The 25,399-nt window shown below is 45.3% G+C and overlaps 1 protein-coding gene, 1 long non-coding RNA gene and 1 other non-coding gene across 10 annotated transcripts in view; 1 reads left to right on the forward strand and 2 right to left on the reverse strand.

Moving 5' to 3' along the window:
• Positions 1-6,436, reverse strand: part of LOC105482080 (protein phosphatase 3 catalytic subunit gamma) — a 101,099-nt gene extending 94,663 nt beyond the window's left edge. For all 4 annotated transcript variants that reach the window (XM_011741982.2, XM_011741980.2, XM_011741981.2 and 1 more), the window contains exon 1: positions 6,196-6,436. In XM_011741982.2, coding sequence (XP_011740284.1) covers positions 6,196-6,244 — 49 coding nt within the window. In that variant the 5' untranslated portion in view covers positions 6,245-6,436. The remainder of the gene's footprint in view (positions 1-6,195) is intronic.
• Positions 6,437-6,484: 48 nt separating this feature from the next.
• LOC105482082 (uncharacterized) lies at positions 6,485-19,674 on the forward strand. 5 transcript variants are annotated; one of them, XR_011607163.1, is made up of 5 exons: positions 6,485-6,780; positions 8,804-8,959; positions 9,375-9,471; positions 18,540-18,591; positions 19,343-19,588. It is a non-coding gene; the product is annotated as an uncharacterized lncRNA (long non-coding RNA). The 5 variants fall into 5 exon arrangements; XR_011607164.1 differs by lacking the exon at positions 6,485-6,780 and adding an exon at positions 6,868-7,773 and having other exon boundaries at positions 9,372-9,471; positions 19,343-19,674; XR_011607162.1 differs by lacking the exon at positions 6,485-6,780 and adding an exon at positions 6,868-7,773 and having other exon boundaries at positions 19,343-19,664.
• On the reverse strand, positions 13,326-13,432 carry LOC112426713 (U6 spliceosomal RNA). Its single transcript, XR_003018120.1, has one exon. It is a non-coding gene; the product is annotated as a U6 spliceosomal RNA (small nuclear RNA).
• Positions 19,675-25,399: the final 5,725 nt, after the last annotated feature.

Raw genomic sequence — 25,399 nt, forward strand, 5'->3', positions numbered from 1 at the left:
AGCCTCCCGAGTAGCTGGGACTACAGGTGTGCACCACCATGCCTAGCTAATTTTTGTATTTTTAATAGAGACTGGGTTTCGCCATGTTGGCCAGGCTGGTCTCCAACTCCTGACCTCAGGTGATCCACTCACTTTGGTTTCCCAAAGTGCTGGGATTATAGGCGTGAGCCACCATATCTGTCCTAAAAATTAGCTTTTTCCAAAAATGTTTAGGAAAAGGTCTTTAATTAATTATTCCACTTTAAGTAATGAGTCCTTGGCATTTTTCTCTCAAAGAATCCCTTTTGTTTTTCACTTTACAGTAAGATGTGATTTACAAATATTTGTTACTTTACAAATATGATATTAGAAGCCAGAATAATGGTTACAAGTGTCATGTTTTCCCCACTGTTGCCCATTTAGGGATGGAAAGCAGTGACTGAACATGAACTCATGCTTGTTTCTGGGGTTCTGGTAATTTATTTATTTTGGTTGAGCAGTTACATGGGTATATGGGTGCTAAATTTGTAAAAACTCACTAAACTGTACATTTATAATTTGTACATTTTCCCGTATATACTTCAGTAAAAGTTATGATGTGCTAAAAATTACATAAGGCAAAAAAAATTTTTAATCCCATTTTAAAATGCAATAAAAGAGAGAAAGCTTAATTATCAAATGTCAGACCATAAATAAAGCTTTGATCACAACCAATAACATGTAGGTAAGGAAGAATACTTTATCCTTGCTCAAAAAAATAAAAATAAAAATTAAGCGTTTATATTAAAATGCCCTTTCAGAGGTTCCAGATTTCTACTCAGATGTATGAATCTCAATTAGTACTGATTTTGAAAGTTTCAAAAGTTTGTCAGCTTGTTAATTACAATGGTAAATGAAGCATAAATTAAACAAATACTGTTGACAAATCCAGGAGATATCAACTTTAAAACATATTCACATTGAAAATTTATACTTGAAAATGTTTCTTCCAGGTTGGTATTGTATCAAGTGATTAATGTGTGCCCCACTGAAAATATAAAGAACCAAAATATTAATATAAGCACTTTGAAACCATTTCCAGGCTGACTGAAACCATTATGGAAATATTTAGGTAAAATTACAATATTTATGTTAAAATAGTATGAAATATTTGCATAACAAAAGCTTTAATAGGTGTGATCCATTTTCCTTTGAATTCAAAATATACCTGCAGATGGAAATACACAAAGGTATTAAAAGCAGTTATTTCTGCTGGGAAGGAATATGAAGTCTTTCTTTTCTTACCTCTCTGATTTTCAAATTCTATAAGTAGCAGGATTAAGCTTATATTTAAGAGAAAAAACTTTAAACCCTTGGTAAATCCATTATCGATATAAAAAAGGGAGAATGGGGCGAGAGCTGTGGAAAGAAATGAAGTATAGGTACCAGAGACTAAAATCGGGTTTAGGGTATATTTGTGGAAATAGCAATTTTTGTCCACACTAATATTAAAATATTTTAAGAAAGCCATAAGCACAATATTCTCAGTGCCATGATATTAAAGAAACAGTAGCCTCCCATGTGTGGTAAAAATGGTACAGTACTCTGTAAATACACAATATATGTAAATTGTAAGAGAAAGGGAGAAATGTATCAGCACCTGACTTTTCTGTTAAACCCCATCTGGCCATCAAATAACAAAATAAAACAATGGATTCTCTGTATTTGTCATGTAATTCCTACTGAAATTTCCTTGTTGCTTCTGAAAAGATTCATTCCAGGGAAATAAACTGCTTTTATAAAAATCACTGTCAAAGAAAAAACATGTCCTTAAACAGGAAAAGAAACTTGGAAACAAGAAAAAAAAAAATAAAGCAGAAAGAATATCACAATTTAATCATTTGAGTTCCTAGTTCTCTGGTTCAGATACCAGTAGTGGTGCCCCAGTGCATACATACTGCTTTAGAGGCTCACAGAAATGCTACTTTTATTTTATTTATTTTTATTTATTTATTTTTTTGAGACGGAGTCTCGCTCTGTCGCCCGGGCTGGAGTGCAGTGGCCGGATCTCAGCTCACTGCAAGCTCTGCCTCCCGGGTTTACGCCATTCTCCTGCCTCAGCCTCCCCAGTAGCTGGGGCTACAGGCACCCGCCAACTCACCCGGCTAGTTTTTTGTATTTTTTAGTAGAGACGGGGTTTCACCGTGTTAGCCAGGATGGTCTCGATCTCCTGACCTCCTGATCCACCCGTCTCGGCCTCCCAAAGTGCTGGGATTACAGGCTTGAGCCACCACGCCCGGCCACATATGCTACTTTTAAAGCAAAGAAGAAATGAATGAGCAACCTACTAGGGTACATTGCAGAGGGCACTCAATAAACATTTAATGAACGAGTAAAATCATAAGAATATTTAAACATAAAATAAACACCTTCAACAGATAGAGAAGAAATCTGCTGCCTGGGAAGTACCAGACAGAACTGTGCTGGTCTCTTTACATTGTTACCGATGAGATTTCACCCACATATCCGTTATGTTGTAGAACAGGTATTCTCCTGACTAGGAACAGTTTCGTAGCTTATAATTTCATATACTTTCTAATTTTGATATTTTCAAACGTTAATGATACCTCTACTAACCACTTCTGTAGTAAGCAATCTATTACCAACCTATTATCATGTTTCAAAGTACTACCTTAACTTGACCTTTTCACATCCTTTATGTCACTTGCATGACCCAGGCTTGACAGGGAAGGTATTATTAACCCTACTTTATAAATGATATTTTTTTTGGTTTGAGACTGAGTTTCATTCTTGTCGCCCAGGCTAGAGTACAGTAGCACGATCTTGGCTCACTATAACCTCCGCGTCCCGGGTTCAAGCAATGCTCCTGCCTCAGCATCCCAAGTAGGTGGTATTATAGGTGTGAGCCACCACGCCCAGCCACATCCTTCAATTTAAGAAAGCTGCTGTTTAAAGGACATCTAAAATATAAACCACTCCCACATACCCACTCTTCTCCAAATTCTGCTCAAACAGAACAATTAGGTACACTTTAAAGTTAACAGGAAATGACAGAACCAAAAATAACTGGGGTGTGGTATCACCTCTGAAAAAGCTTTCAAGCTGTGAATAAATGCAGACAGCTCTGGCTAAACAAGATAGCATCAGACCAAGGTTCAGTACCCGATACAATGGACCTTAGCTATGCACACAGTGACACCTCATTTTCTTCAACTATTTCAAACTCTGGAAAACCCTGAAAAAAGCAACATAAGTCACCACGAAGCCACAAATGCTGTGGTCAAGCTCTTACACTGAAGTTTTTATATAGGAGAGAAATCCATACATTCTAAGGACCTGAAATTATTTCTATTTCATTTATTTAATAGTAGTCTTAAAAGTACACAATAGGGCCAGGTACAGTGGCTCACACCTATAATCCCAGCACTTTGGGAGGCCGAGGCAGGCGGATTACCTGAGGTCGGGAGTTTGAGACCAGCCTGACCAACACGGAGAAACCCTATCTCTACTAAGAAATACAAAATGAGTCGGGTGTGGTGGTGCATGCCTGTAATCCCAGCTACTCGGGAGGCTGAGGCAGGAGAATCGCTTAAACCTGGAAAGTGGAGGTTGCAGTGAGCCAAGATCGTGCCATTGCACTCCAGCCTGGGCAACAAGAACCAAACTCTATCTCAAAAAAAAAAAAAAAAAAATTTGTTTAAAAAGTACACAATATGTGCTAATTAATTTTGGTAAAGAACAAATTTGCATCCTGCAGGATATGATGACAGGGTTTATTTAACCATAAGCATGCCTAGCAATAAACCAGCCCCTACTTTTTTTTTTTTTTTTTTTTTTTTGAGACAGAGTCTCGCTCTGTTGCCCAGGCTGGAGGGCAGTGGCCCGATCTCGGCTCACTGCAAGCTCCGCCTCCTGGGTTCACGCCATTCTCCTGCCTTAGCCTCCCAAACAGCTGGGACAACAGGCGCCCACCACCACGCCCGGCTAATTTTTTGTATTTTCAGTAGAGATTGGGTTTCACCGTGTTAGCCAGGATGGTCTTGATCGCCTGACCTCGTGATCCGCTCGCCTCGGCCTCCCAAAGTGCTGGGATTACAGGCATAAGCCACCGCGCCCAGCCTTTTTTTTTTTTTTTTTTTTTTTTTTTTTTAGAGAGAGTCTCATTCTGTCACCCAGACAGGAATGCAGTAGCACCATTTTGGCTCACTGCAACCTCCGCCTCCCGGGTTCAAGCAATTCTGTTGCCTCAGACTCCCAAGCATCTGGGATTACAGGTGCCTGCCACCATGCCTAATTTTTGTATGTTTAGTAGAGACGGAGTTTCGCCATGTTGGCCAGGCTGGTTTCGAACTCTTGACCTCACTGATCTGCCCGTATGGGCCTCCCAAAGTGCTGGAGTTACAGGCATGAGCCACCATGCCTGCTCCCAACCCCTGCATTTTAACTGTTTTATTTTATTACATTTTATTTTACTATATTTATTACTATATTTAAGGGTCATTTAAATTTTTAATTTTCTTTTGATCTTATGACATGTTATGGTGGAAATTACATGGTGCAATGGTGATTAGATTGTGAGATTCCTGAGGGCTGCACTAAGCTTCACTAAGATCCTATTTATTCTGACTTGACCCACAGTTCTGGCTTATCTGGTTTCCCTGCCTACTTCAGCTTAGACGCAGCAGATTAGAAAGCAGTAAGGGCACATTTTGACAGAAAACAGTACTGGAGAGAGAAACTAAAAGCAGACAAAACACTGAACTGGTATAGCAGTGAGGAGTCATTTTAGTACAGGACAAAACTGCCAACACCTTTATACAGCAGAACGCACCAGCCATATTAACAGCACAGTACAGAAATTAATGTACATAGTGATGACCTTGATTCCTCAAAAAAGGTTATGGTTAGTACACTCTGACTCTTAAGAGAAGCCTATACTTCTTATAGGCTATACACTATTAATATGAAGACTTACATTTACATGGTCAAAATAATTTAGCTGTTCAGGGGATGTCAGTTAGATGAACAATTCAGTTATATCTCTAACGACAGTAGATAAATCCTAAGTAGATAAATCTCAAAAATCCCATTATAATTATGTAGTATAGATAATTAACATTTATGAGGCTGATTTGGGAAGATGGGGGAAAAAATCTAAGTTATACACTAAAATTCTTCCCCCTCCCTGAACATGCAATAAGGCGTTTCACTTTTTAAAAATGTATTCCCGTCACCAATATTAGTTGCCTTTCTCTAATACCAAAATGAAAAAGAAGAAAATTATCTTAATAATTTTCCCCACTGTCAGGCTAACCCCTGCATCCAGACGCCACTAACATAGTTGGTCTAAGTCTATTCTCTTCTTACTCTTACAAAACAGCGCTGTCAAACCGATTGTTAATCTGAGAGAGAAGGGTTGTGCCTAAGTCTTACAGCTGAATAAAAGCAGCACGTAAATTAGTGGTTATGTTTAATCCATCTTCTTAGTTTAAAGGCAGAAACAACTGTAACCTAAAACCCTGCAAGATTTAGAAAGCAAGGAGCCCTTTACATTTTGTTCTTATAACAACAAGAGAAATCTAATGCAGGTACACATTCGAATCAGAAAACATCATTCTCCAAGTCTTCATAACCAAAGGCAAAATAAAATACCATTACCATGCCAAGAGCTCCGTAAACTTATTTTAAACATCATATAATGGATGTATCTGACTTCCCCATACTAAGTTTATTTCAGTAATAGCAGTGACTTGCAATGATCTAGAGAAAGTGGGTCAAAAGGCACATGGTATACGTCCTAAAAAAAAAAGGGTGGGGGGTGGGTGTCAATAAAGATCTCATCTTAAATATCTCACTTGGAAGAGTCGACTCAGTTCCCTGCCCACACCACTCCTGATGGCTTCCCCAGAGTCGTTTCTTAAAGACAAAAAAAAAGGGGGTTCTGGGCCCTTTGGGGGTGGTGGGAGAAGTCCCCACTACACCCTGAAACCTTCGGGAGGGAACCTGGCAATGACGGCCAGGCACCTGACCAGGTGCAGCAGAAAACGCCGGGTCCGCGGGGCTGCTCTCGGAGGCTGCCGCCCGGCCCGGTCTACACCCCTCCGAACCCTCCTAGGGTGGGTGCAGCCCGGCCCCAGCCTCCCTCCGCCCCGAGCCGCCGCCCAGCCGAGGGCCGTTTCCCGCGGGTCCCCGAGGAAGGCCCGGCCCGCCAGGCACCTTTGATGACGCGGTCGGTGGTGGAGAGGTGGAAGCGCCTCCCGGACATGGTCCCCTCGGCCTCCTCCAGGCTCCAGGAGCCCGCCCGACGTGCGCCTCCGCCGCGGCCGCCGCCTTCTCCTCGGGCGGCCTCAGCTGCCCGGAGGCGTCAGCCAGCCGTGCCCGACCCAGGCTCCTCAGCGCTGCCCGAGGACCAGAAGGGCGCGGCCGCCGCAGCGCCGGCCTCCGACGCCACTGACAGGACGCGGGCCCACCGGCCGCTCTCTTGGGAGGCGCCAGCGGCTAAGGCGGGGAACACAGCTTCGGCAGCGACCGCGACCGCTGCTAAGGGTGGCGACCGGGGCGGCCGCGGCTGCTCGCGGCCCGGGCCCTCGTGCGCGCAAGCGCGCCCCCGCGCGCCGCTCTCACAACTTCCCAGCGGCCCCGCGCGCCGCCGTCGGCGCGCCGAGGCCCCACGCGCGGCCCCGCTGTCCAAGCCGACCCGGCCCGGCCTCCCGCCCAGAGCACCGCCCTCCCCACGCTTCCGCCTTCCCGGGAGGCCGTAGGCCTCGGCGCACGCGCTCTTCTCGGCTTCTCCGGCTCCGGGTCCCTCTTCCTAACAGCCCATTTTCGCTTCTCCTCAGCCAGCCCTCCTCGCAGCCGGTCCCTTCTCTCCTGCCCGCCCCTGCCCAGGCCGGGAACACCTGAAACCCGCCCGCGTGGCCAGCGCGGGAGGCCCGCCCGGCCGCGGCCATTTTGCGACCCGGCCCTGCGGCCTCGCGGCCGCTCTGCGCCGCCTCCTGGGACCGCCTCGCAGAGAGCCCCTGACCTCCCAGGCCTCCCTCCTCACCTCTGGGTCTCCCACCCGCTTTGTCTCAAGTAGTGTGATAAGTCCGGCCGCGCTCCTTCAGCTTTTGTGGGTCATTCAGCAAACCCACACATTTAAATCCCCTCGCTTTATCTTTCCCGCGTGTTGAGTGCAGTCAGTACAGTGAGAAAGACATTCGTGTCCATCCTAGTTCCAGTCCAGTAGCTAGGGCGGTGGGGGATTGGGGAGCTCGGTTTCTGAGCAAGGCCCTGCTCCTTCCTCACTTTCCACATCTAAGAGAGGGGAGCTCCCTGCTCCTGGGACCCCAGGGCCGGACCTCCTCCTGTGCCCTGTGTATCACTCCCCAGCTAGAAGCCCCTTTTTTCTTCCCCCGGCCCAGGCTCACTGTGGAACCCCATGGGCAAGTCCGTAGAAAGTTAACAGTCTGTTCATCTCGAGGTTAAAAACTGACCTTTATCTGCCCTTAAAACTGTAAGCCTAGAACAGAAACTGGCTCCAACCGTCCTCTCACTGAGTAACTGGCAAAGTCAAGGATTTTGACTTTTAGCAATGCAAATAAAATATTGAAACTGATGTCCAATAAAACATGCAAGTTACAGGCAAAACCAGTCTTAACAATTACTGCAGTGACCAATGAGTAGTCACATGTAGCTATGTAAATTTAAATTAATTCTGTTCACGTTTCAAGCGTTCAGGAACTACGTGCAGCTACCTTATTGGGCTTTCAGAAAATTATACTGGACAGCTCCTAAAATGTTATAGGATTAATGGTAAATCTCCAATAATAATAGATTTATGTATAGGCGGTCTGGGGATAGATAGTGGAATCAGACCCTGAATTATCCCTTGGAATTTTGACCATAGCTCTTTGATAGTAACCGCAGGAGGCAAGAGGACTTTAGGGGCCGAATAGAATTTGGTTTTGTTTTCATGGTCCTTGAGGCTTCCACCCAAGAGAATTGTTCAGATATCCTGAGGAAGTTCTTCATTTAAGAAGTAACCAGAACTCCACGCCTATGAAATCATACCTCTGGGTCAGAGGCTAAAATTCATCTGGAAGAACCTCAACAGGATAGCTAAAAATAAAAAGTTTAATAAAGCATTGCGGGCCGGGCAAGGTGGCTCACGCCTGTAATCCCAGCATTTTGGGAGGCCAAGGTGGGTGGATCACCTGAAGTCAGGGGTTTGAAAACAGCCTGGTCAATGTGGTGAAACCCCGTCTCTACTAAAAATACAAAAATTAGCCGAGTGTGGTGGCACACGCCTGTAATCCCAGCTACTCCGGAGGCTGAGGCAGAAGAATCGCTTGAATCCGGGAGGCGGAGGTTCCAGTGAGCCAAGATTACGCCCGGGCACTCCAGCCTGGGTGACAGAGCGAGACTATCTCCAAAAGAAAAAAAAAAAAAAGAAAAGAAAAAGAAAACGTTGCGGGCCACGCACAGTGGCCAATGCATGTAATCCCAGCACTTTGGAAGGCTGAGGTGGGCGAATCACCTGAGGTCAGGAGTTCAAGACCAGGCTGGCCAACATGGCGAAAACCCATCTCTGCTAAAAATACAAAAATTAGCTGGGCGTGATGGTGGGCGCCTGTAGTCCCATCTACTCGGAACGCTGAGGCAGGAGAATCGCTCGAACCCGGGAGGCAGAGGTTGCAGTGAGCTGAGATGGTGCCACTGCACTTCAACCTGGGCACAGATACACACTCCATCTATCTCAAAAACAAAACCAAAAAAACCCACAAATACTAACTCATTCAATCCTCACACCAACCTGATTTATATGATTATCCCCATTTTACAGATAAGGAAACTGAGGCACAGAGATGTGAAGAAACTTGCCCAAAGTCACACAGCTGGTCGGAGGCCTAGTGAACACCATCATCATCAAGAGACATGCAGTACCTGAACTTCTTCTACAGCACCGCGTGGAATATGGGGCATTGAGTCCTCAAGCATGGTATACATGAATTTACAGAATCCAGATGTTATTCTGTAGCTTGGCTTTAGCAAAGTAATTGTAAGCAACCTGCAGCCCTGTCCCTTCGCATCCCCACCCCCCGTTTTTTTGTTTTTGGGTTTTTGAGACAGAGTCTCAAAAACAGAGTGTAGTGGCGTGATCTCAGCTCACTGCAACCTCCGCCTCCAGGGTTCAAGTGATTCTCCTGCTTCAACCTCCCGAGTAGCTGGGACTACAGTCGTGTGCCACCACACCCAGCTAATTTTTTTGTATTTTTAGTATTTTTAGTAGAGATTGGGTTTCACCATGTTGGCCAGGATGGTCTCGATTTCCTGACCTCGTGATCTGCCCACCTCAGCCTTCCCCGCCCCTTTCTAAGGAGATTCACTCAGTATCTCTGCCTTTCTCCAAGTAGCTTGCTGGTCCTCTGTTTCAATAGCTGCTTAGTCTTCCCACAACAACCAGTGACACCAAACAGACCTTGATACCATCACTTCCAGCTGTGGGCACGGGTAAGTTCCTTCACTTCTCAGGCCTTGCTTTCCTCTTTTGTAACGTGGGGATTATAATAATATTAATAGGCCCTCCCTGTAGCAGAGGCTGGGATGCTCTGCCCAGATACCCTTCACCATGAGGGATAACCATCTTCTGGTTGCTGCTTTTTTTTTTTTTTTTTTTTTTTAGAGAGAGAGAGAGATGAGGTCTTGCTGTGTTGCCCAGGCTGGAGTGAAGTGGTGCCATCATAGCCCACTGAAGCCTTGAACTGCTGGGCTCAAGTGATGCTCCTGCGTTGGCCTCTCAAAGTACTGGGATTATAGGCATGAGCTACCGTACTCTGCCTGTTTCTTGAGGGCTGGTGGCTGATAGTTCATTGCTGCCCCTTCTCCAGAGAATTGCCTTAGGTTGAATGGGAGCCCCCTCCCCTAAGGAGTTATGACCATCCCTTCCCCAGTCCTAGGAGCAGTGGCTATCACGGCCTCCAGGTCAGACTAAGTTTGCCTCAAGGTAAGAATAACTTTGTGGTACAACTCAGGCTCCAGAGCTTACTGTGAGAACAGACTGAACTGCCGGAACACATTAAACAAGGTTCATTTTATTTGGATGTTATGAGATGGCCCCAAAATACAGTAGTCGGTTAATTTTTCCATTACTATTATTGAATAATACGTCCCTTCACATTGGTTTACAATGTTTTCTTTAATTTTATTTTTTATTTATTTTTTATTGAGACAGAGTCTCACTCTGTCGCCCAGGCTGCTCAGGCTGGAGTGCAGTGGCACAATCTAGTTTCACTGCAACCTCCACCTCCCAGGTTCAAGCAGTTCTCCCTGTCTCAGCCTCCTGATAGCTGGGATTGCAGCCCTCCTGTCCAGCACTGCTCCTAATAGTTCCCGTCACTTTCTATCTCTGTGTTTGGAAAAGGGCGTTAGATCCATGGATTTCTCCCGGAGGAAACCAGGTTGGAAAGGCTTTGATCTGTATAAGCTGAGACCACCAGAAACCTTCACCCATCGCATTGCCTTGCTTTCCTATCCTGGTAGAGGTTTCAAAAGACTTTGGGTTGTTTGGGGCGGACATAGGGAACGTGTCTTGCTCTCTACGGGAATCCATCTCAACTGATTCAATAATAGAATCAGCTATTCTCAGGGCATAAAGGCTGGGAGTGAATAGGGGCTCCGCTGCATCAGCCTCCTAATTGGTCCCTGAGTCTTTGGTCTTGACCTCTTAATCCATTGTCCACACTGACCCCAGAATCAACTTTTTTTTTTTTTTGAGACAGAGTCTGACTCTGTCCCCCAGGCTGGAATACAGTGGCATGATTACAGCTCACTGCAGCCTCAACCTTCCAGGCTCAAGCAATCCTTCCACCTTAGCCTCCTGAGTAGCTGAGACTACAGGTGTACACCACCACACCCAGCTAATTTTTAAAATTTTTTGTAGAGACTCAGTCTTGCAACGTTGCCCAGGCTGGGCTCCAACTCCTGGCCTCAAGCGATGCTCCTGCCTCAGCCTCCCAAAGTACTGGGATTACAGGTGTGAGCCACTATGCCCGGCCCAGAGTCAACTTTGTACAGAAAATCTGACTATTGATGCTGCTTCTCATCTCCCTTCAGTGACTCCCTGGAGCCCTTGGGATCGAGTTCAAACCCTGAAACCTGGCCCAACAGCTCCTTCACAGCCTGATCCTGACTCACCTCTATAGCTTCTCTCTGTCTGTAGCCCCATGAGACCTTTCAGGCTGGCCACTTGAAACCATTTGCTATGTTTTTTCAGGGCCAGGGCCCTCCAAGGAAGGATGGGATACGAAGAGCAAGGAGGAAGGGAGGTGTTCTAGATAGGGTAAAGCTGTACAGAGGCATGGGGTTGGAATATGGTGGATATGTTCAGGGCTCCACCCCTTTGGATATTTGATCCTTATAGCCTGGAAATGCCCGTCCTTCTCTACTTTGACTCACAAGTTCAGCCATGGCCTAAGATCCAGCCCTGTTATAATCACCTCTCTGAAGCCTTCATTAGTCCATCTGGGTAGAGGTAAAGCCTTCCTCTGTGGACCAGGAGCATTTTGTAAACAGATCAACCACCTAATGCATGGTGGATATTATTTATTCACATGTGGCTGTTTTCCCCACCTAGACTATTGAGGCAGAGACTATATCCAGCTTCTTCTTTTAAAAAAATTGTTATTTATTTATATATTTTGAGACAGGATCTTCTCTGTTGCCCAGGTTAGAGTGCAGTGGCACTGTCATAGCTCACTGCAGCCTCTAACTCCTGGCCTCTAGCAATCCTCCCACCTCAGCCTCCTGAGTAGCTGGGACTACAGGCATACACCACTACGCCCAGCTAATTTTTTAAATTTCTTTTTGGTAGAGATGGGGCCTTGCTATGTTGCCCAGGCTGTCTCGAACTCCTGGCCTCAAACAGTCCACCCACATCGGCCTGCCTCCTAAAGTGCTGGGATTTATAGTCATGAGCTACTGCACCCAGCCTATATTTCCAGTTTCTAGCATGGCCCATTTATATTGTGGTTGCTCAGTAGGTGTTTGTGGATATAATGAATCACTAATCACCTCCATTTCTTTTTTTTTTTTTTTTTTTGTGATGGAGTCTCGCACTGTCGCCTGGGCTGGAGTGCAATGGTACAATCTTGACTCACTGCAACCTCCACTTCCCAGGTTTAAGTGATTCTCCTGCCTCAGCCTCCCAAGTAGCTGGGATTACAGGCGTCCGCCACCATGCCCGGCTAATTTTTTTGTATTTTTAGTAGAGACGGGGTTTCACTATGTTGGCCAGGCCAGTCTTGAACTCCTGACCTCGTGATCCGCCCACCTCAGCTTCCCAAAGTGCTGGGATTACAGGCGTGAGCCACCGCACCTGGCCAATCACCTCTATTTCTTATATGCAATAATTTAGTATGCCCCAGTAGATAAAGTTTGATTCAAAAGATAACTGACCAATTGGAGTATCTAAGAGGCCAAAGACCAAGGATTCATATGGACCAGAATTATTATATTACAGGTGAGGGAAATGAGCCCAGAGGCATCAAGCCACTTACCCACTGTCACACAAGTAGTTGAAAGTACAATTTGAACCCAGCTCTGCTCTCAGGATTTTTCTCTTTTTAATGTTTTAAATATATTTTTCAAAAGTAACACATGCCCATGATTTAACAAAATTAAAGGCCAGGCATGATACTCATGCCTGTAATCCCAACACTTTGGGAGGCCGAGGTGGGTGGATTACCTGAGGGCAGGAGTTCGAGACCAGCCTGGCCAACATGGTAAGACCCCATCTCTGCTAAAACTACAAAAAATTAGCCAGGCGTGGTGGCGCACACCTGTAGTCCCAGCTACTCAGGAGGCTGAGGCAGGAGAATTGCTTGAAACCAGGAGGCGGAGGTTGCGGTGAGCTAAGATTGCACCACTGCACTCCAGCCTGGGCAAGTGAGACTCTGTCTCCAGAAAAAAAAAAAAGAAAAGAAAAGAAAAAATTGCCGGGCGCGGTGGCTCACGCCTGTAATCCCAGCACTTTGGGAGGCTGAGGCGGGTGGATCACGAGGTCAGGAGATCGAGACCATCCTGGCCAACATGGTGAAACCCTGTCTCTACTAAAAATACAAAAAATTAGCCAGGCGTGGTGGCGGGCGCCTGTAGTCCCAGCTACTTGGGAGGCTGAGGCAGGAGAATGGCGTGAACCTGGGAGGTGGAGCTTGCAGTGAGCCAAGATCGCACCACTGCACTCCAGCCTGGGCGACAGAGCAAGACTCTATCTCAAAAAAAAAAAAAAAAAAAATTAAATACTGCAAAAGTATGTACAAGAAAAGTAAATTCTCACTTCTTTCCCTGACCCTCAGTTTCCTTCTTTTTTTTTCTTTTAATGCGTCACAAATGTGTGCGTCATCCTTGCACAGGAGCCATGCTAATCTTCTCCGTATCATCCCTATTTCAGTATGTGTGCTGTGGAAAAGAGCGCTAGCTTCCTACCTATAAGCAATTCATTGCTTTTTTTTAAGATAGTAATTGTAAAATTCCATAGAATGGAATACTATTCAGCTAATAAAAAAGAAATAATTACTAATATAGGCAACAACATGAATGAATCTCTAAAATACATTACGTTGAGCAGAAGAAGCAAGCCACAAAATGGTATCTACTATATGATTTCATCTGTATAGGAAAAATGGTTATATGAAGTATGATTGAATGGAACATCATGCAGTTAGGAAATACCATATTTTAAATTAGAAAAATATTTGATGACATGAGAAAAGCCTCAGGAGACACTGAAAAGTGAAAAAGCTAAAATATAACCATATATATACAGTATTGTCTCCATTTTTATTAACAAACATGGCTGGCTCAGTTACTTGGCAGGCTTAGACAGGAAAATCGCTTGAACCCAGGAGGCAGAGGTTGCAGTGAGCCAAGATGGCACCATTGCACTCCAGTCTGGGCAACAAAGAGAAACTCCATCTAAAAAAACAAAAACAAATACGTGGCTGGGCACAGTGGCTCACGCCTGTAAACTCAGCACTTTGGAGGCCAAGGCAGGAAGATCTTGAGCTCAGGAGATCGAGACCAGCCTGGGCAACATGATGAAACCCATCTCTATAAAAAATACAAAAAAAATTGCTGGGTGTGGTGGCATGCGTCTGTGGTCCCAGCTACTTGGGAGGCTGAGATGGGCAGATCGTTTGGAAGGCTGAGGTGGGCGGTCTCTGAGGTCGAGGCTGCAGTGAGCTGAGATCGCATCACTGCACTCCGGCCTTGGTGACCCTGTCTAAAAAAAAAAAAAAAGAAAAGAAAAGCATAAAATAAAAGCCTTAGGCCAGGCATAGTGGTATTCACCTGTAGTCCCAGCTACTTGGGAGGCTGAGGCAGGAGGATCTATTGAGCCCAGGAGTTTGAGGTCATATTACACTATTTTCATGCCTGTGAATAGCCACTGCACTCCAGCCTGGGCAACATAGCAAGACTCCATTTATTTAAAAATAAAAGACCTCAAGAAAATATTAATATACTCATTCAACAAGTATGAATTAGGTGTGGACTGTGTGCCAGGCACTGTGTTAGGGATATGGAAACGAACCAAAACTGACATAATTCATACCCTCACTGAGCATAATCTATCAAGGAAAAAAATGTGAATAGCAGCCATCACTTGGTGGTATAATAAAAAAATATTTTTTTCTTTCCAATATTCTATGGTGAGAAAGTATTGCTATATAAATAGGTGAAAATAAGGCCAGGTGCAGTGACTCACGACTGTAATCCCAGCACTTTGGGTGGCTGAGGCAGAAGGATCACTTGAGCCCAGGAGTTCCAAACCGGCCTGGGCAATGACATAGGGAGACCCCGTCTTTATAAAAACAATTTTTTTTTAATTAGCTGGGTGGCCAAGCACGATGGTTCATGCCTGTAATCCCAGCACTTTGGGAGGCTGATGTGGGTGTATCACCTGAGGTCAGGAGTTCGAGACCAACCTGGCCAACATGGTAAAACCCAGTCTCTACCAAAAAATACAAAAAAAATTAGCCCGGGCATTGTGGTGGGTGCCTGTAATCCCAGCTACATGGGAGGCTGAGACAGGAGAATCACTTGAACCCGGGAGCTAGAGGTTATAGTGAGCTGAGATCATGTCATTGTACTCCAGCCTGGGCAACAAGAACGAGACTCTATCTCAAAAAAAAAAAAAAAAAAAAAAAAAATGCCAGGCACGGTGGTGAACACCTGTGGTCCTAGCTACTCAGGAGGCTGAGGTAGGAGGATCACTTGGACCCAGGGAGTTGAGGCTGAAGTGAACCATGATCACACCACCACACTACAGCCTGGGTGGCAGAGCAAGACCCTGTTCTAAAAGAAAAAGAGAGAGAGAGAGAGAGACAGAGAAGGGAGGGAGGGAAAAGAGAGAAAGAGAGAGAGAAAGAAAGAAAGAGAAAGAAGGAGGCACTTTTCTTTGTCTTCACCTATTTATTTATATGTTTATTTGTTGAGAAAGGGTCTTGCTCTATTGCCCAGGCCAGAGTGCAGTGGCATGATCATAGCTCACTGCAGCCTCTATCTCCCTTGGCTCAAGTAATCCTCCAACCTCAGCCTCCCAAGTAGCTGGGACCACAGGCATGCCACTGCCATGTCCAGCTATTTTTTTCTTTTTTTTAGAGATGGGGGTCTTCCTATGTTGTCCACTCTGGTCTGGAACTCCTGGACTAAAGTGATCCTCCCACCTTGGCCTCACAAAGTGTTGGGATTAGAGGCATGAGCCACTGTGCCGGCTGCTCTTTTCTTTTAAAGTCCTACTTCCAATAGAGTTAAACATTCATTTGCTTTCTCAATGTCTTCTCTGATTAAAACAAAAAACATCTAGAGCCACTCCATGAAAATTTAAAAAGAGGCCGGGCGCGGTGGCTCATGCTTGTAATCCCAGCACTTTGGGAGGCCGAGGCGGGTGGATCATGAGATAAGGAGATCGAGACCATCCTGGCTAACACGGTGAAACCCTGTCTCTACTAAAAGTACAAAGAATTAGTTGGGCGTGGTGGCGGGCGCCTGTAGTCCCAGCTACATGGGAAGCTGAGGCAGGAGAATGGCGTCAACCCAGGAGGCAGAGCTTGCAGTGAGCCGAGACTGGGCCACTGTACTCCAGCATGGGCGACAGAGCGAGACTCCGTCTCAAAAAAAAAATAAAGAAAAAAAAAGAAAATTTAAAAAGAAGAAAACTCTAATTGAGCTCCCTTCCCAAACAACTGTTTTCCCTAACAAATAAAATTTAAGTTCACTGCTGGTGTGGTGGTGTTTTTAGACATTAACAATTCCCAACAATCATTGGAGATCCCAATTCATTCAGCCGGTGGACCTCTCCACCTGGCCAGATGTCCACTTGGTGAATTTAGCATCCCCCCACTTTTTTTTTTTTTTTACTTTCTGCATTGGTCAGAAGACATAAATATTTTAAATAACCAAGATTCATGTTTAACTATCATTTCTACACATTTCTTCAAATCTGGGTTTCCTTCTTACAGGGCTTGTGAGCTTTGGTGTATTTCCTCATGAAACTCCCTAAGTACTTCCTAAACCTTAATTAATGACCAGCTCCTCTGAGACATAATTATGAACACTTTTAATTTAACAAAAGCACAGGGAATCCTTGTTTCCACTGTTGTGTGAAAGTAACCTGGCTTCAGTTTCTATTTATATGAAGCCATTAAATGTTAAGCTTCTGTGTTAAATGCAGGTAAGAGAACTGTAGAATATTTTAAAAACTAGAGTAAAATGAGCATTTCTAAAATAGCTACGCAGAACAAAAGGTATTTTATAATGTATAATCTGCAATTTTATATAAAAAGCACTACATAGGCCAGGCATGGTGGCTCACCCCTGTAATCCCAGCACTTTGGGAGGCTGAGGCGGGCAGGTCACCTGAGGTCAGGAGTTTGAGACGAGCCTGACCAACATGGAGAAACCTCATCTCTACTAAAAATACAAAATTAGCCAGGTGTGGTGGCACACACCTGTTAATTCCAGCTACTGGGGAGGCTGAGGCAGGAGAATCGCTTGAACCTGGGAGGAGGAGGTTGCGGTGAGCCGAGATTGCACCATTGTACTCCAGCCTGGGCAACAAAGAGTGAAACTCCGTCTCAAAAAACTACATAAATTATTTATAATGTACTATATCATATTTATATTTTATCATATATTTTAATTTATATCCATGAGTGCATTTAGTTTTGATTAAATTACTTTGGAATGACCTGTCCCTCCCACAGTCTTGTGATCTAAAAAGATGACCAAGTCGGCTGGGCAAAGTGGCTCACGCCTGTAATCCCAGCACTTTGGGAGGCTGAGGCTGGTGGATCATGAGGTCAGGTGACAGAGACCATCCTGGCTAACACAGTGAAACTACATCTCTACTAAAAGTACAAAAAATTAGCTGGGTGTGGTGGCATGCACCTGTAGTCCCAGCTGCTCAGGAGGCTGAGGCAGGAGAATTGTTTGAACCCAGGAGGCGGAGGTTGCAGTGAGGCGAGATCATGCCACTGCACTCCAGCCTGGGCAACAGAGTGAAACTGTCTCAAAAAGAAAAAGAAAACCCAAGTCCAGATAAAATATGTAATTTTTTATAATTAGCAAAACATGGCCCAAAGCAACATCCTACCAATAATAGCCTGATATCAATTAGTAATCTCTTTGGATACACGTAAAAAAATGCTAATGAAATTTCTGCTAACTGGTAAATATAGATTTACAGGTTGATATTCAGGCCACTGTTTGGGTAGTGCACAAACCCTTCTTTTCTCCCCGACTTCTTTTTACAGGCATTGGGTGGGCAAACCCCTTAATGGCACATCATCCCTTTGGTCTTCCCAGCAGAATCCCTTATGAAAACTGTGATAAGAATTGGCAGTCCCAGTCCAGGCGCAGTGGCTCACGCCTGTAATCCCAGCACTTTGGGAGGCCGAGGCGGGCGGATCACGAGGTCAGGAGATCGAGACCATCCTGGCTAACAGGGTGAAACCCCGTCTCCACTAAAAATACAACAAATTAGCCGGGTGTGGTGGCGGGCGCCTGTAGTCCCAGCTACTTGGGAGGCTGAGGCAGGAGAATGGTGTGAATCCAGGAGGCGGAGCTTGCAGTCAGCAGAGATTGCGCCACTGCACACCAGCCTGGGAAACAGAGCAAGACTCCATCTCAAACAAAAAAAAATTTTTTAAATTGGGAGTCCCAGACCGGCTGCGGCGGCTCGCCCCTGTAATCCTAGCACTTTGGGAGGCTGAGATGGGTGGATCACTTGAGGCCAGGAGTTAAAGACTAACCTGGCCAACATGGTGAAACCTTGTTTCTACTAAAAATACAGCAATTAGCTGGGTATGATGGCACAGGCTTGTAATCCCAATTTAGGAGGCTGAGACAGGAGAACGGCTTGAACCCAGGAGGTGGAGTTTGCAGTGAGCCGAGATCACACCACTGTACTCCAGACAGAGCCAGACCCTGTCTCCAAAAAGAAAAAGAAAAAAAAAAAAAGAATTAGGAGCCCCAAAGCTGCTGTCACTTCCTGCTTGTGACTGTTGTTTGCATCATTGCAGAACAGGAGAAAATGGCGGCAACCACTACGTAACACAGTTGATTGGTCCACAGGTAAGATACCAAGGTAAACAGCACTGGCATTCAAGTTGCTTGGGGCAAAAATTTAGAATCAGGGACGCCTTTCCACACACTATATCCTGTCAACTTCCTCCCCCTACTGTCTATTTTCCTATACAGCAGATCTTTTTAAACTTAAAGCATAAAACTGATTTGTCATTCCTCTGGTGAAAACCCTCATTAGGGCCAAGGGCGGTGGCCCACGCCTGTAATCCCAGCACTCTGGGAGGCCAAGGCAGCAGGATTACTTGAGGAGTTGGAGACCAGACTGGGCAACTTAGTGAGACCCCGTCTCTAAAAATAAAATTAAATTAGCCGGGCTGGCTGAGGTGGGAGGATCTCTTGAGTCCAGGAGTTTGAAGCTGCAGTGACCCGTGACCCCATCTCTGAAAGAAACAAAAATAAATGTCTTCTCCTTTCCCGAAGTGGTCTGACTCTTGTCAACTTTGAGCTGGGACCAAACTTCTTCCCCCATGTCCGCTGCAGTCCAGACAGACTGGCCTTGTTTCTGCTGTTCACACATACTGGCCTCAAATAGACGAAGCTTATTTCTGTCTCAGCATTCTTGCATTGACTGGCCCTTTGGCTTAGAACATTCTTCTACAGTTACAAAGCTCAACTCAAATGTCACCTGGTTAGAGCCCTTTCCTGGACCACCTCTATCCCTATCTGCGCATTCCCTACCTCACTACCCTGTGTTAATTTATCTGTAGTACTTGGTTTTTATTTCCCCTCACTCCTTAAGGGAAGCATCTTTGTCTTGTTCACTGCTATGTCATACCATACCTGGCAAAGTTGGAGCTCAACAATTTGTTGAATGAATGGATTTCATCTTACTCTTGTCTGGAGCAGAAGTTTTTCACCTGGGGCACAGGGGCTTCAAGAGATCATTTCCTTCTCGTCTACCTCCCGTCCCCATGCTGCTCCCAATTATAAATGAAATTAAAGGTTTGAGTAGATTTACACATGCTATGAGTGTGTATGAGCAATCATGTATTTTTCTCAAAGGATTCTCAAAGGAATCCAAAGAACAAAATGTTAATTACTACAAGTACAAAGCTTTAATTTATAAAACACTTTTGCGTATTTAGTCCTCATTGTGCTTATACCTACCTTATAAGGTAGGCAGTGTAAAATTATAATTTCTACTTTGTAAAATTATTGAAATGCAGAGAGGTTAAACATGTTAGAGATCACACAGATAGTCAATGATGGAATTGACACAAATCCGTTCTTATGGATGCAAAATCCTGTGGTTTTTTTATTTTTTAATTTATTTTTATTTTTATTTTTTTTGAGACGGAGTGTCGCTCTGTCGCCCAGGCTGGAGTGCAGTGGCCCAATCTCAGCTGACTGCAAGCTCCACCTCCCGGGTTTACGCCATCCTCCTGCCTCAGCCTCCCGAGTAGCTGGGACTACAGGCGCCCGCCACCTCGCCCGGCTAGTTTTTTGTATTTTTTTTAGTAGAGACGGGGTTTCACCATGTTAGCCAGGATGGTCTCGATCTCCTGACCTCGTGATCCACCCGTCTCGGCCTCCCAAAGTGCTGGGATTACAGGCTTGAGCCACTGCGCCCGGCCTATTTTTTTATTTTTTTTATTTTTATTTTTATATATGGAGTCTCGCTCTGTCGCCCAGGTTGGAGTGCAGTGGCGCGATCTCGGCTCACTGCAAGCTCCGCCTCCCGGGTTCCCGCCATTCTCCTGCCTCAGCCTCCCGAGTAGCTGGGACTACAGGTGCCCCCACCACGCCCGGCTAATTTTTTGTATTTTTAGTAGAGACGGGGTTTCACCGGTTTCACCGTGTTAGCCAGGATGGTCTTGATCTCCCGACCTCGTGATCCGCCCCTCTCGGCCTCCCAAAGTGCTGGGATTACAGGCGTGAGCCACTGCGCCCGGCCTTTTTTTTTTTTTTTTTTTTTTTTTTTTTTTTTTTTTTTTTTTTTGAGATGGAGTCTGGCTCTGTCACCTAGAGTGGAGTGCAGTGGCGCGATCTCAGCTCACTGCAAGCTCCACCTCCCGGGTTCACATCATTCTCCTGCCTCAGCCTCCTGAGTAGCTGGGACCACAGGTGCCTGCCACCATGCCCAGCCAATTTTTTGTATTTTTAGTAGAGACAGGGTTTCACTGTGTTAGCCAGGATGGTTTCGATTTCCTGACCTCATGATCCACCTACCTTGGCCTCCCAAAGTGCTGGGATTACAGGCATGAGCCACCATGCCCAGCCAATCTGTGTTCTTTTTGAAGATAAAGACACAATCCAGAACTCTGGGGAAGTAGGTTTGCATTGGTTCTTACCTTCGTTTGCTCAAAAATTACCAAACATCAATACTTTTCCAAGGATTCTCCCATTTAAACTAGTTTACAAGGCTGCTTTAAGTTTTTCAGTGAAAAAACATTATCATCAGTTAGATCAAGGCAGTCTTCCATGCAGTCAGCCTCCATTTCAAACAAAATATTGAGAGAACATACTAACCGGCCAGGCATGGGGACTCATGCCTGTAATCGCAGCACTTTGGGAGGCCGAGGTGGGCAGATCACAAGGTCAAGAGATAGAGGCCAGCCTAGCCAACATGGTGAAACCGTCTCTACTAAAAATACAAAAATTAGCTGGGCGTGGTGGCACACACCTGTAGTCCCAGCTACTCGGGAGGCTGAGGCAGGAGAATCGCTTGAACCCAGGAGGCAGAGGTTGCAGTGAGCCGAGATCACACCACTACACAACAGCCTAGGCAAAAGAGTGAGACTCAGTCTCAAAAAAAAGAACATATGAACTGAGGAACACAAAATTATTTTCTACTAAGCTTGGTTGAGCATAATTAGAAAAACAGATTTGTAGGAATATACCTTAAAGCCGAATAAAGACGATATTGAGATCTCTGTTTAGATTTTTATTTTATTTATTTTATTTTTGAGACGGAGTTTTACTCTTGTTGCCCAGGCTGGAGTGCAGTGGTGCAATCTCAGCTCACTGCAACCTTCACCTCCCGGGTTCAAGCGATTCTCCCGCTTGAGCCTCTCAGGTAACTGGGATTACAGGCATGCGCCACCACACACAGCTAATTTTGTATTTTTAGTAGAGATGGGGGCTTCCCCATGTTGGTCAGGCTGGTCTCGAACTCCTGACCTCAGGTGATCCGCCTGTCTCGGCCTCCCAAAGTGCTGGGATTACAGGCTTGAGCCACTGTGCCCGGACTTATTTATTTATTTAGAGACAGAGTTTTACTCTTTTGCCCAGGCTGCAGTGCAGTGGTATGATCTTGGCTCACAGCAACCTCCATGCCCCGGGTTCAAGCGATTCTGCCTCAGCCTCCTGAATAGCTGGGATTATAGGCACCTGCCACCAAGCCTGGCTACTTTTTGTGATTTTAGTAGAGACAGGGTTTTGTCTTGTTTGCTGGGCTGATGTCAAACTCCTGACCTCAGGTGATCCACCTGCCTCGGCCTCCCAAAGTGCTAGGATTACAGGCGTGAGCCACCACACCAGGCCAGATTTTTATTTTTGTAGACAGGTCTCAGTGTTGCCCAGGCTGGTCTCAAATGCTGACCTCAAGCAATCCTCCTGTCTCAGCCTCCCAATGCACCAGGATTGCAGGTGTGAGCCACCACACCCAGTCTGTTTAGATTTTACCTGCCCTTTTAGTTAGAATATTTCACTGAATCATGTATACTGAAAAATCAGTATGATCCCTTTTGTAAAATCAGCTTTCCCAGAAAAGAAAAATGTAAATTCCATCTCTCTCTCCTGTTCTCTTGATTTTCAAGAGGGGGAAAGAATTCTACAGTATTTGCAGAATCTCTACAATGCTTAAATTGTGTGAATTTGGCAGCTTAAGCTATTTCACTTCAAGGGCCACATCTATAGAATAAACCAGACAATGGCTTCAACAGAGCTTGTTTTATAAACCTCAAGAAGTTAGAGAACATGCCACTTGAGAGAATCGCCTGTTCTGGGAGCATACTCAAGATCAAAGAGTTTTTTTTTTTCTTCCTTACTAGCATCTATAATTAAAGACCTAATCCTTTATTTTAAGCAAGAAAACGATTCCCTTTATTGAATTAGTTGTTTTTCTTCTTAAAACCCAAAGGTTGACATCAAATTTTGGGGTGAATGTCCTATTAATTAGCTTGGGTCATTCTTTGATTTTGATGCATTTAAAATGTTAGCCAAATGCAGGAAGACAAACCATATTTTTTTCTTTTTGAGATAGAGTTTTGCTCTTGTTCTCCTGTTGCCTAGGCTGGAGTGCAATGGCGTGATCTCAGCGCACCGCAACCTCCGCCTCCCGGGTTCAAGTGATTCTCCTGCCTCAGCCTCCCAAGTTGCTGGGATTACAGGCATGTACCACCATGCCAGGCTAATTTTGTATTTTTAGTAGAGACAGTTTCTCCATGTTGGCCAGGCTGGTCTCAAACTCCTAACCTCAGGTGATCCGCCTGTCTTGGCCTCCCAAAGTGCTGGGATTACAGGCATGAGCCACCGCGCCCAGTCCCAACAAACCATATTTTAAGAGAGCACATTGGCCGGTCACGGTGGCTCACACCTGTAATGCCAGCACTTTGGGAGGCCGTAGTGAGTGGATCACCTGAGGTCAGGAATTCGAGACCAGCCTGGCCAACATGGCGAAACCCCATCTCTACTAAAAACACAAAAATTAGCTGTGCATGGCGACACATACCTGAAATCCCAGCTACTTGGGAGGCTGAGACGAGAATCTCTTGAACCTGGGAGGCAGAGATTGCAGTGAGCTGAGATCGCGCCACTGCACTCCAGCCTGGGCAACAGTGAGACTCCATCTCAAAATAAAAAAAAAAAGAGCGTGTCATTTAGAATTACTTCATCAAAAAAACTTGTTCAGGAGCCTCCTCTGGGAGATCCTGATGGCTTTGTGTCACACGAATGCATTTGTGAAAACCTGTGTGGATTATTGCCTGAGTTTGTTCTTAGGGAACCTCAGTGTTCCACAGATCTGTAAGTAAACTGGTTGTAGAAAAACATCTAGAGAGTCTGGGTGTGGTGGCTCTCGCCTGTCATCCCAGCACTTTGGGAGGCCTAGACAGGGGGATTGCTTGAGCCCTGGGGTTCGAGACCAGCCTGGGCAACTTAGCAAGACCTCTTTTCCACTAAAAATCAAAATTAGCCAGGTGTGGTGGCGCATGCCTGTACCCCCAGCTAATTGGAAAGCTGACGTGGGAGAATCACTTGAGACTGGGAGGTTGAGGCTGCAGTGAGCCATGATCGTGCAACTGCACTCCAGCCTGGGTGACAGAGCAAGACCCTGTCTCAAAATAAAATTGAAACAAACAAACAAACATCTACAACCTAGTAGAACTTCTTGGCTTATGATTGCCAGGGTCAGAACACTTTGGGGTTATTCCTTAACCATAATTGATGCTACCATCTTGGAATCTGACCCACTGCTGGATCAAGGATACTTTGTTATAAAGGATAAAGGATTGCTGTTATAAAGGATACTCCGTTAACTCCCTTCCTTCATTAAAAAACAAAAACAAAAACAAAAAAAACCCAACAACCTGACAAGGCATGGGGCAAGAATAGACATCTGGCCGGGCGCGGTGGCTCAAGCCTGTAATCCCAGCACTTCGGGAGGCCGAGACGGGCGGATCACGAGGTCAGGAGATCGAGACCATCCTGGCTAACACAGTGAAACCCCGTCTTTACTAAAAAATACAAAAAAAACTAGCCGGGCGAGGTGGTGGGCGCCTGTAGTCCCAGCTACTCGGGAGGCTGAGGCAGGAGAATGGCGTGAACCTGGGAGGCGGAGCTTGCAGTGAGCTGAGATCCGGCCACTGCACTCCAACCTGGGCGACAGAGCGAGACTCCGTCTCAAAAAAAAAAAAAAAAAAAAAAAAAAGAATAGACATCTGCTGAAAAGATATAAAACTGTTTTTTGGCTGGCAGTTCTTAGCATCCTTAGCCGAAGGCTGATAAAGGACCCGTGGATCGCTCCCAACCACTGATTTTTTTCCCCACGATTAAAAAAAAAAGGTCAGCTGAAAGCCACCAATCACGAATGCAATATAATTCTGTTTATTCCAGAGGATGAAAGGGATTCGCCCCTGCTGGGATTTGAACCTGTCACTCTTCAGAAGTCTAGGTATTTCACCCTAGATCATGACGAGTACAAAATCTTTCAAATAGATGAGCATTTTGTTTTTCCACACATCAAAAACACCATGTCCACATTTAGTGTGATTGCTATTTCTTGAAGTGGGTTTTGCCCAAATTCAATCCAAGCATCACTGAATGGTAAAGTGCACAGAAGGAACAAAATAGGAGAGTACACTCATTATAGCATTTTTTGAATTTCAGTTATTTCACCTTCCACCAAAAATGTCCTAGATGGCTTAGCTGATTAAGAGTATTACAAAGAGATGGCTAAGGTCAAGGTTTTAATCTACTTAATGGCTTGTTTGCTTAGCTCTGTTCTACGCGGGCCACAAGTACACCTCTCTCAAACTTAACGTTTCCAAATAAAGGTGGACTGAGTAATAAAGCATAAGCGAAATCATCACCGATGACTGGAAGACACAACAGGAACTGCTCGCCATGGAAAAGGAGCATTTCCACCAACACAGAACTTCAAGACATTTCATTTAGTCTATTTTTTTTTTTTTTTTTTTGAGACGGAGTCTCACTCTGTTGCCCAGGCTGGAGTGCAGTGGCACGATCTCGTCTCACTGCAAACTCTGCCTCCTGGGTTCAAGTGATTCTCCTGCCTCAGCCTCTTGAGTAACTGGATTTACGGGGGCACACCACCTTGCCCGGCTAATTTTTGTAT

This window comes from Macaca nemestrina, chromosome 8, assembly GCF_043159975.1.
Source record: "Macaca nemestrina isolate mMacNem1 chromosome 8, mMacNem.hap1, whole genome shotgun sequence".
NCBI lineage: Eukaryota > Metazoa > Chordata > Mammalia > Primates > Cercopithecidae > Macaca > Macaca nemestrina.